This window comes from Acomys russatus, chromosome 2 (assembly GCF_903995435.1).
Source record: "Acomys russatus chromosome 2, mAcoRus1.1, whole genome shotgun sequence".
NCBI classification, from domain to species: Eukaryota; Metazoa; Chordata; class Mammalia; order Rodentia; family Muridae; genus Acomys; species Acomys russatus.
This window is the reverse complement of record NC_067138.1, coordinates 31,035,788-31,047,269: the sequence shown is the minus strand read 5'-3', so window position 1 is coordinate 31,047,269 and position 11,482 is coordinate 31,035,788. Positions and strand designations below refer to the sequence as shown.

General features: G+C 39.0%; 1 protein-coding gene across 1 annotated transcript; it reads left to right on the top strand.

Annotated features, from left to right (window-relative positions):
* The first annotated feature begins 1,210 nt into the window (after positions 1–1,210).
* LOC127201372 (cytochrome P450 7A1) lies at positions 1,211–9,022 on the top strand. The gene is made up of 6 exons (XM_051159919.1): positions 1,211–1,371; positions 2,995–3,235; positions 4,063–4,640; positions 5,785–5,915; positions 7,955–8,130; positions 8,693–9,022. The coding sequence occupies exons 1-6, from the start codon at positions 1,292–1,294 to the stop codon at positions 9,020–9,022; spliced, it is 1,536 nt and encodes a 511-aa protein (XP_051015876.1). The 5' UTR covers positions 1,211–1,291.
* Positions 9,023–11,482: the final 2,460 nt, after the last annotated feature.

Genomic DNA, 11,482 nt, shown 5'->3' with positions numbered 1-11,482 from the left:
AAGTGTCCCTCAGTAGAAGAATGGATAAAGAGACTGTGGTACATTTACACTATGGAATACTACTCAGCTATTAAAAACAAGGAATTCCCAAAATTTGTGGACAAATGGATTGAACTAGAAATGATCATAATGAGTGAGCTAACCCAGAAGCAGAGAGACTCAAATGGTATATAGTCACTAGCCCAAGGGGCATGTCACATGAAAGTCTTCCCTTACCAGGAAAGTGGGATAGAAGTGAGGACATCCTATTGGGACTCTAGGTGAGAGAAATATAGGAGAAGGGGAAATAGAAGGATCCAGAGGGCCCTAGAAACCTACAAGTAGAACACTATGATGGGCAGATCTGAGCTCAGGGGTTCTGCTCAAACTAGGGCACCAACCAAGGACAATACATGCAGTCATCATCAAACCCCTACCCAGATCTAGCCAAGGGACAGAACAGTCTCCACAGTTAAGTGGAGAGTGAGGACTGACTTTCACATGAACACTGGTGTCCCATATTTGTCCATGTCCCCTTGATGGGTAGGCCTGATGACACTCAGAGGAAGGATAGCAGACTACCAAGAAGAGACTTGATACCCTAGCATCATATTCAGGGAGAGGAGGTCCCCATCAGTCACAGTCATAGGGAAGCAGAATAGTGTGAAAGTGGGAGGGAGGGAGGAATGGGAGGATGCACTGGATGGGATAGCAATTGAGATGTAATATGAATGATTTTAGTTTTCAATAAAAAGAGAGAGAGAAAAAAGAGAAAAAAAAAGTAAGAGTAAGAACTTACAGTGGTAAATAAACATGAATTGGTGAGCAATAAAAAAATAATAATTTCCCCAAAGGTTAGCAACATGAACAACCAATGTTGTGATGGAAACCTGCTGCTTGTTTCAGCTCACATCATGCTCTGCATTTTGACAGATGTGCTCATTGGCAGCATGTTTACGTCTCTTTTTTGTACACACAGAATCACAATGTCCGCGGCTGTCCCCAGGTCTGAAAGCTGTGTCAGCACATGAGGGACAGACCTTCAGCTTATCGAATATTGTGGCCCTCTGCTTGTTCTGGAACCTTTTCTGATACTATGGACTTAGTTCAAGGACAGGTAATACTATTTTTTTTTTCTTTTTCTAGTAGGAGGACAAATAGTCAGTTGTTTGCTTTGGTCACCCAAGTTCAAGTTATTAGATCATGGTCCTATGCATATAAAGACTCTAGTTAGAGCCACTGTTCAGGGACAGCCTTCCCTTGCTAACGAAGCAGAGACTTTCCCTCTGGGAGTTTTTCTTGCATTTACAAAATGATGACTATTTCTTTGATTTGGGCAATTGCTGTGATAGTGTGCTGTTGCATATGGTTTATCATTGGAATAAGGAGAAGGTATGGAAGGATTTTTTATTTGTCTTTTAGCTTACTTCTAGTGTTCCTTACCTTTACTATCACACAGTTTTAAAAAAAAATACTGATATATTAATTTTTTATTTAAAATTTAAAGATATACTTCACTGACTAAATCTGACAAGATATAGACAGTTTCCCTTTGAATATCTATACACATCAATGGTAATGCAGATCTTGTTAAACGTAATTAAAAATGTATTCATTATGGATGCTTGTTTGTGTATGTGTGTGCGAAACAAAACTAAGCTGGGAAGAGTGCATTTGGGAAGAGTGAGATTTAGAAGGGTTCCTCTGTGCCACGAACTGAATAGATGCTCTGACTAGGTGTCTGGTCATTTGGGTTTTCTGCAGACTCAGACCTAATCCTGGATGACAGCACAGAGCCTGAGTCTGTCTGCCTCTAACTTTTCTTTCCACTGTTAATCAGCTGGGGGACTGGGGAGTTTTGTTGCCTGCATGTGACACCAATTTGATTGCTTCAAAGACCATTTGGGGGCAAGACATTCAGATATTGTCTGTAATGTCAACATCAAAACATGAGAATACTCCTGGCATATCTTCAACTGGGTATTTTGTCTTACTTTAAAATTTTTCTTTGCCCTTTAAGCTATGTTAATTCATGTCTGATAGTTCCAAATTTTAATTAAAACTCTTATTTTTCATGTTAAGAAAGGAAAAATCAATTATACTGTTATTCTCACAAGAGGTTAAGAAGCTTATGTTGAGAAATAAATAAGCTTATAATGTCCACTGGAACATTTATGAGAGAGTAAAAGAGCATTGGGTTATAGTTGATGATCTTCCAATGTTTACCTAACCCAGTTTTATTTTTATAATGATCTAATTTTTCAAATGTGATCCCTGTCCTCTTCAAATATTATTGCAGAATAATAATGTCCCTTTTTTTTAGAGTTGAAAATTAAATGGAGGGTTTCACACATATTAGGCAAGAGCTCCATCATTGAGTCACACCTCCAGCCCTCTAATGCCAAGTTTTTAAAACTATGTAGACTTCTAAAATTTCAGCCCTGTAGACCTTTATGTTATTTGATGTTTCACATCTTCAACGAAAAGGAATGAAAGAAAAAGCATTTTAGCCATTTGGCCAAATGGCTCTTAGTACAAGTCTAAGCATTAGAGGAGCATTTCATTTCTACACTGAGAGCAAGAATCTCATTGTTTATGTTGACACTTTTATCCCTGTCATTGGGAAAAGCAATCAGACACAGACATAATAAACACTCCAGTGAATTCTTGATCTGTATACATGGGTAGACTGATGGGTGGGTTGCTGGATGGATTGGTGAGTAGACAGATTTAGTCATCATCTTCACCAACATTTTAGAAGGCTAAAAAAAAAATCTACCATTTTATTAAAAAAGTGGGATTACCAATATCAGAAGAAATATCTATGAACTGTACTTATGAAACTTGAAATAAGTGGTAGAAAATGATTTTTTAAAACCTGGCTTAAATAAGGGATAAACATTGAGATGTAACAAGAATAAATTAATAAAAAAAATAATGTAAAAAAAAACCTGGCTTAAATAAAAAAAAACTAAATATGTAATTTTTCAAACCTCTCAAATCTGTGTGTTACAGGAAAGCAGGTGAACCTCCTTTGGAGAATGGGTTGATTCCGTATGTTGGCTGTGCTCTGAAATTTGGATCCAATCCCCTTGAGTTTCTGAGAGCAAATCAAAAGAAACATGGGCATGTTTTTACCTGCAGACTAATTGGGAAATATGTCCACTTCATCACAGACTCCTTGTCATACCATAAGGTGTTATGTCATGGGAAATATTTTGACTGGAAAATATTTCATCTCACTACTTCTTCAAAGGTAATTAATTTATACAAATTCTGTTTGTTTCCTAGCCTGTTAATGTAGATTGCAGAATAGAGGGAACATAAAATCAGAAAGTATTAACATTTTAAGGTAGATGTAAATTTGTCAATGATGATGACACAATACGCATTTTGTGAGTACTTACTGAGACAGATGACACTGCATGAATAAGGCAGGTACAGATTCATAATGTCAGTGGTGTCTACACAACACTCAGTGTTTTCCAGTGTGCTGGCAAATTCAATAATACTCAACACATCATCCATGCACACAAATGTTTTGTTCATTAAGAAGTAAGCTGTATATTTAAGCATAATTTAGATGCCATCAAGATCTCTACTCTGGAGAAAACAATATTTACTTATTTTTTTTGCAAGAACATATTAGACATAGTCTCTGACATTAAGTAGATTGTAATTTCGTTAAAATGCATCTATAAATAATATGAAGGCAAATTAGTGCAACACCAAAAGATGGTGGGCAGTCCAGAGAAGTTCCACTGAAAACTCAGGAGGCAGAGGCAAGCTGATCAATGTGAGTTCGAGGCCAGCCTGGTCCACAAAGTAAGTCCAGGACAGCCAAGGCTACACAGAGAAACTCTGTCTCAAAAAACCAACCAACTAACCAACCAACCAACCAAACAAACAAATCTTGACCTTAAGGGAAGAGTATGTCTTGGTTCTACCTCCGGGAAGTGCTGTGAAATCATATGTAGGAAGGCCAGACAGAGAACTATGAAGGTATTTAATTTAGCCATTTCCTAACACTAGCTAATTCGGGTTTAGCCCCTCCCCCACTCATGGATTTTTATTTTCTCTCAGGTATTTGGACACAGACCCCTTTATAGAAATACCACAGAAAATGTAAGCGCCACTTTTACCAAAACCCTCCAGGGAGATGCTTTGAGTTCACTGTCTGAAGCCATGATGAAAAACCTCCAATCCGTCCTGAGGCCTCCTAGCCTTCCTAAATCAAAGAGTGCAGCCTGGGTTACAGAAGGGATGTATGCCTTCTGCTCCCGCGTGATATTTGAATCCGGGTATCTAACGCTGTTTGGCAGGGACGTTTCAAAGGCAGACACACAAAGAGCGCTTATTCTAAATAGCCTTGACAACTTCAAACAGTTTGACCAAGTCTTTCCGGCGCTGGTGGCGGGCTTCCCTATTCACTTCTTCAAGACCGCACATAAAGCCCGGGAAAAGCTGGCTGAGGGCCTGAAGCACGAGAACCTCTCTGTGAGGGACCAGGTCTCTGAACTGATCCGTCTGCGCATGTTTCTCAACGACTCTCTCTCCACCTTTGATGACATGGAGAAGGCCAAGACACACCTTGCTGTCCTCTGGGCATCTCAAGCAAACACCATTCCTGCCACTTTCTGGAGCTTGTTTCAAACGATCAGGTGACTAGCAATTTGTGTTTATTCCTCAGAGTGCCATCGACCAAGAAAGTCTGTGTTGGACATGTTTAGCATTTTGTAGGAGCACAGACCCATGGAAAAGGATGTCCCAGAGCCACAGAACTCAGGTGGCCTGGCACTTTACCAATACAGTCCTCCAGCTCAGTCTTTCTCTACCCCATAGTGTTCCTCTTAATGTCAAATTAAAGCTATGACTGCAATCTTCATTGCGATAAGGACATTTTCAATGACAATTGACTTGCAGATGTCATAAGGGCAGTGGCCACACCTTACTTCTTGAGCAGTCCTGTTTTACGGCTGGCTACCAGATTTACAGCAAAGTTGTGTCATCCATTTCCTATCCTATATGAACTAAGTTACACAACTGCTTGTTAGTTGAACATTTTTCTTTTCTTTCTTTCTCTCTCTTCCTTTTCTTTTCTTTCTTTCTTTCTTTTTTTTTTTGTTTTTTTTTTTTTTTGTTTTTTTGTTTTTTGTTTTTTGTTTTTCAAGACAGGGTTTCTCTGTGTAGCCTTGGCTGTCCTGGACTTGCTTTGTAGACCAGGCTGTCCTTGAACTCACAGAGATCCACCTGCCTCTGAGTGCTGGGGTTACAGGTGTGCCCCACCACACCCAGTTTAGTCAAACATTTCTGAGGCTCAGTACACTGTAACCAGGTAAAAATAGATTACAAACTCAGCCTCCAACAAATTTCCATGCATTGAAATGGTGTGTCCTTTACTTCACCACTCAAAAATAATGCTATACATGCAAACACTGTTCTGAGGCCATGGCATGAATTTTAAGATTAAATTTGAATTTCTATTTGGGAATTAACCAATACTTTGTAATTGTATGTTAGATGCAATATTCCTTATGAATTACTATGTTGATCACATGACTGTCTAGCACCTATTAGCTCTATTGGCTCATAGAGATCTAACCGAAGCTTTGCTTTTATAAAACAAAGCCCTTTTAATGTCCCTTCATGAGTTCAAGGACATGAATCCAGTACAGAATCCAGTGCAGATAAATGGCAATGTCCCTTTGCATATCCCCTGGTACCATGAAATGCATAATTCTTTTTTACTTGTAGATCTCTGAATAAGGATCCTCCCCCCCCCCCCGCATATGTCTCTTTCCATAGGAATCCTGATGCCTTGAAAGCAGCCTCTGAAGAGGTGAATGGAGTATTACAGAGTGCTGGCCAAAAGCTCAGCTCTGGAGAGAAGGTCATTCATTTGGATCAAGAGCAACTGAACAACTTGCCAGTGCTAGGTGTGCTTGCTATCCTGCCCCTCATTCACCATGTCGCTAGCAACAGGGCTTAATCTATGGAGTACTATGATCTAGTTATTATGCCAAGTACTTCACGTGCTCCCAAAGTAATCTGGTACCTAGGGACATTTTCACTGTTATATAACAATCAAGGGATTAAGACTCAGAGGATGGTTCCTGGGATCAGAAGATGGAACAATGGCAGCACAGGCACAGGGCTTTTGATACTCAGCCACTCTGTGTCCTCTGCCTCCTTTTAGTCCATCAAAACTGTTAAGCTTAGGGTTAAAGGAAGCATGGAGTTAATGTGAGCAAGTGACCATTAAGAAAGCAAAATTGGGTTGAGTGGTGGGACAAACAAGGCTTGTCTTATCTTGCTTGGATATTTTCTAGAATGTAGAAGTGGCATATGTTTATAGTAAAGCAGGACAGAAGCCTCCATATGTTTCGAGGGCAGTTTAGCTTATTAGAAGTGACAGAAGTCTGGTTTGGGGCCTCTGGCTTCTGCTTCTGCTATCAAGGCTGGCCTCAAACCGGGTCCATAACTCACTACAATGAACATTTGCAAGAAAGTTGTTTGGGCAAAAGGGTACACTGTGTGACACACTATGACACATCACAGCTTCCATTGTGAGATGTGTGTTTTTAAAATTATGTTCTGTCTTTACTTTTTATTTTCTTAGGGGGAGATTGCAAGGGTGGAGAGTAGCTATGGAGGGATGGGAAGATGAGTGGGATTGGGGTGCATGATGTGAAATTCACAAAGAATCAGTAAAGCTTTAAAAAAAAGTGACAGAAATCTAGATTCAGAGCTGTCTGATGTGGGGGACTTAGACATGTCACGTTGCTTTAGACCCTTACCTACTCTTATTTGTAAATAAAGGGCTAAGTATTCATGATTGCATACACAATGATGTCACAAACCCTGGGAGGAAGGCAGTTAGTTGATGGTTAGAGGCTGGAAGGCCAGACTGGAGCTCTCCTTGACTTCAGCTATTCTAAGGTTTATTTTGTTTCTGCATGCCTTTGCTTAGAAGCAAGACAGCACTACACACCATCAGATAATGTATGACTGAAAGTGAAATTTCCTAAACCCTGCGTAGAAGATTCATGAAGTGCCCCCAGAGACATTTCTCTGTCAGTATGTTTAATCTCAAAGGGGTCAACAGTAATTCACACAAAATAGGTTACCAGCTTTTCCAATTTTATTAGCTGTTTAGTGTTCCACAGGGATAGGATTAATGTTCTATAGCATGAGACATATCTATTTAGTTCCTATGGATGGTGAAGAATATTATATCATATCAAGAGATTACTAACTTAGATCAATGGTTCTCAACCTTCCTAGTGCTATGACACTTTATGTTGTGGTGACTGACCCTCAACCATAAAATTATTTTCATTGCTACTTCATTAACTGAAATTTGTCTACTATTATGAATTGTGATGTAAATATCTGTGCTTTTTGATGTCTTAGGTGACCCCTGTAGAAAGCTCATTCAACCCCCAAAGGGGCTGTAACCCTTAGGTTGAGAACCACTGACTTACAGGCTCAGCTCGAAAAGATATTTCAGAACAGCAGAGCCACCAAGAACAGTGGCATAGAGCAGCTTTGGGAAGCTTCCATCTGTTAGCTTTCCGTTTATTCATTTTGTATATTGGCTGTCAGAGTAACTCAAGCTTTATGTTATGTAGCCTTTAGATGCATAAATTCAGGGCTGGAGAGATGGCTCCTGGTTAAAAGCCCTTGCTGCCTTTACAAAGGACTGAGCTTTAATTCCCAGCACCCAAATGGTGGCTCACAACCATTCATAACTCCAGTTCTAGATGATCTGATGCCTTCTTCTGACCTCTGCAGATACTAGGCATGTACATGGTACACATCCATATATGCAGGCAAAACACCCATACACATAAAAATAAATGACTTGAAAATATTTTAATATGTAAATCATTCCCCCTCCCCTGCTTCCATTTCCTTCCCCTCCACCCTGTTTTCTTCCCTCCTCTCTTACTTCCTTTATTTTAAACATATTTAGATAGCATCATCAAGGAGGCTCTGAGGCTTTCCAGTGCATCCCTGAATATCCGGACAGCTAAGGAGGATTTCACTCTACACCTTGAGTATGGCTCCTATGACATCCGAAAAGATGACCTCATAGCTCTTTACCCACAGTTAACACATTTGGACCCTGAAATCTACCCAGACCCTTTGGTAAGTTTCTACTCATCCATGTTCAATACTGAGGTGATATTCACCCAGGTCTAAATAAGGAATGGATTTGCAGTTACAGCTTTGATTTGCTCATTGGAACCCTAAGTGTTGTCCCCCTTTAGTATAGAAAATATTCATATGTTTGGAAACTTTGGATACAGACAAGAGTGTTGCTCTTTTAGTCCTGATATTTTTCACTTCACAGATTCTGCTTGATTATGTTTTCATCCATAGCAAAGCTACCACCTTTCTTTTTCCTCCCAGATCCATACTATTGGGGGACAACGTATCTGACTTGATCACCCTACTTTCTGCTTAGAACCCTTCTTGCTTCCTTGCCTAGCTGAAGAACAAATCCCCAGGCAGTTCCCATCTAATGTTTCTTGGTTCACCAGGTCTCTATAAAGCTCTATTCAGTGTCCCTCTACCTCAGAGCTGGGTATGTGGCTAACTTTCTGAGGATGGAGTTATTAGGAGAAAATTATTCCTTGCCTCTTCCAGGTCATGAGTGGCACAGGCTTCTTTCAAAGTAGCTCATTGACTTCTTGTATTTTGATTGCAGACTTTTAAGTATGATCGTTTCCTTGATGAAAACAGGAAGACAAAGACCACCTTTTATAGCAATGGAAATAAGCTAAAGTATTTCTACATGCCTTTTGGATCAGGAGCGTCAGTGTGCCCAGGAAGACTATTTGCTATCCAACAAATCAAGCAATTTTTAATCCTGATGCTTTCCTACTTTGAAGTAGAGTTGGTGGAGAGCTGCGCCACATGTCCCCCTCTAGACCAGTCCCGGGCAGGCTTGGGGATTTTGCCACCATTAAATGATATTGAGTTTAAATATAAACTGAAACACTATGACATGTGGTTGGAAGAAGAGTTCGCTGGATGATGTCACTAGACTGCAGAGTCATCACTAAACAGACCTTTGGGACAAATGCTCAGGGATGCTCTCTAGTGACTGTCTGTACCAGTGAAAAGAACTGGTACCCAGAGGGCAAGACCCACTGTTCTCACTGCCTAAGTTCCAGGTGTTCATATAGCCAAGAGCCTGAGTTTCACCACTTTCAGAAACAATGTTTTTTTTGTTTTGTTTGTTTTTATTTTCAAAATGAAGGCATTCCAATTGGCAGGGTTTTTTTCCCCTAAGGAAATTGCTTTATATTTTTATGAAAACTACTGCATGATTATGAAAAGGCTTCAAATTCACATTTTGGTGAAATTATTTTTTCACTGCTGATGTTCTTCAGGTGTGAGCATATGTTATGAAAACATTCTAAGGGATAACATTATGCTTTGCCTAAACACAAAGGAAAACATTGCTTAGCCCCTTCTGTGTCTAGTGCTGAGAGCTTGTAAAGTGGTAACGACTGTTCTGGAAACACTAAGGGGAGTTTTGACACATTCCTGTTATATTCACTTTATTGTTGCTGGAAGTTCCAGCCTTCAACTACATTATGTCTCCTAACTTTTGAATTCATACCACAAGAAGAATATTTTTCAGAGATAAAAAAGCACTTCCCAGAACCTCTCCCCTGAGGCTTTTAAGCCTTTAATTCCAAGACTCATGAAGCAGAGGCAGGCAGAGCTCTGTGAATTTGAAGCTATTCTGGTCTATGTAGTGAGCTCTAGGTAAGGCAGGGATATAGAATGAGACCCTCTCTCAAAAAAGGTCAATTTTATGTCATAATTGATTGAGTCAACATAAAAGAGAAATTTAAAATCAGAACTCTAAGGAAATGACCATTAAAAATACTTAGCTATGAAGGATATGGAGTTCGCTAAGTGCAAGTTGACATGATTTTATATATATATATATATATATATATATATATATATATATATTTTTTTTTTTTTTTTTTTTTTTTTTTTTTTTGAGACAGGGTGTCTCTGTGTAGCCTTGGCTGTTCTAGACTCACTTTGTTGACTAGACTGGCCTCAAACTCACAGAGATCCACCTCCTTCTGCCTCCTTAGTGCTGGGATTAAAGGTGTCCACCACAATGCCTGGCTACTATATATGTTCTTTAAAAATGTTTTATGTTTTATCTGTAAATGCCCTGTAGATGAAGAGCTGTAATTAAAAGATAAATAATAGTGTTTAAATATTGAGTGCAATGATGCTTCAGTAATGTATTTTAGGAGACTTATTAGCTGTGCCATTTTTACTGGTAATATATTTATATGTAAATTATATTTATCTTTTTCTTGTACTATGAATATAAAAATTGTTGTAACATTTACTAATTTTAAAATTACCCACCTTTCAGAAATGAACATATGAATGTTTGTGTTTTAAACTTTGAAACAGAAAATTAAAATTATTCATCTTCTGATAATCTACAATAATTTTATCGTATTTATTTAAAATAATCATATTTTCAAGAAACCCAAACATGTTCAAAGTTATTGTTCACTCAAAAGTCTCCCTAAGATTATAGGAAACTCAGTAGCATGTTTTTACCTGTGGAGACTGAAGCAGCGCCTACTGGACGCTTGGCAGTTGTTCCATCCGTGAGCTGTAGCCATACGACCCTTAACCTTTTAAATCTCACCACTAAACATTATCATGGAGTTATTACCTAGGTAGGACTGTTCTCTTTTCTCTTTCATTTTAACAGAGTATCACAGCAACCCAGGCTGACTGGAACTCTCCATACGGCTTGAGCAAGCTTTGAGGGAATTAGTTTACATATCAAGAAAAGTAAATTGTTTGGATGAGGTACAAGTGTTAGAAAATTCTGTTGCATCCTAATAGGTACTAACCTAAATTTATAATGTGTTTTTTAATTAGTTTTATGATTCTCTGAATTGAATACATCCATATACTTCCCTATGGCTTTTTAAAAGCATATTTTTTCATACATAAAATAATAGGTCTCTTGATGATGTCTTGTTTTTGTGTTTTCACTCTTGTGCAGTGATGGTTGGCAACTGACAGCCCATGGACCAATGTTACTCTTCCTGCTGTTGTGCAGCCTAAGTGTTAAGAATAGGTTTTACATTGTAAATGCTTAGGAAAAATGTGCACAACCCTTTTGTGTCATATGTGAAATATATGAAATAACCCATGAGTAAATTTTTATTGGGAAACCATATACCTCATACTTTGCACTATGTCTATGATTCAGCTTTTAGGCATGCGTATGTGGTAGGCATTTGTGTAGAGGCACGTGTGTGTGTGTGTGTATGTGTTATGTGTGTGTGAGTACATGTACATATGTGTGCAAGTGTGTGGAGGCCAGGTTATATTGAGTGTTTTTCTCCATTGCGCTCCACCTTATATATTGAGGCAGGGTCTCTCCCTTGAGCAGAGTTCAATGCGTAGGCTAGCACAGCCAGCCCCCTTGCCC

Coding starts and splice junctions, on each gene's coding strand:
- LOC127201372 (XM_051159919.1), top strand. CDS start 1,292: ATGATGACTATTTCTTTGATTTGGGCAATTGCTGTGATAGTGTGCTGT. Junction 1,372..2,994: donor ATCATTGGAATAAGGAGAAG/GTATGGAAGGAT, acceptor TGTGTGTTACAG/GAAAGCAGGTGAACCTCCTT. Junction 8,131..8,692: donor AAATCTACCCAGACCCTTTG/GTAAGTTTCTAC, acceptor TTTTGATTGCAG/ACTTTTAAGTATGATCGTTT.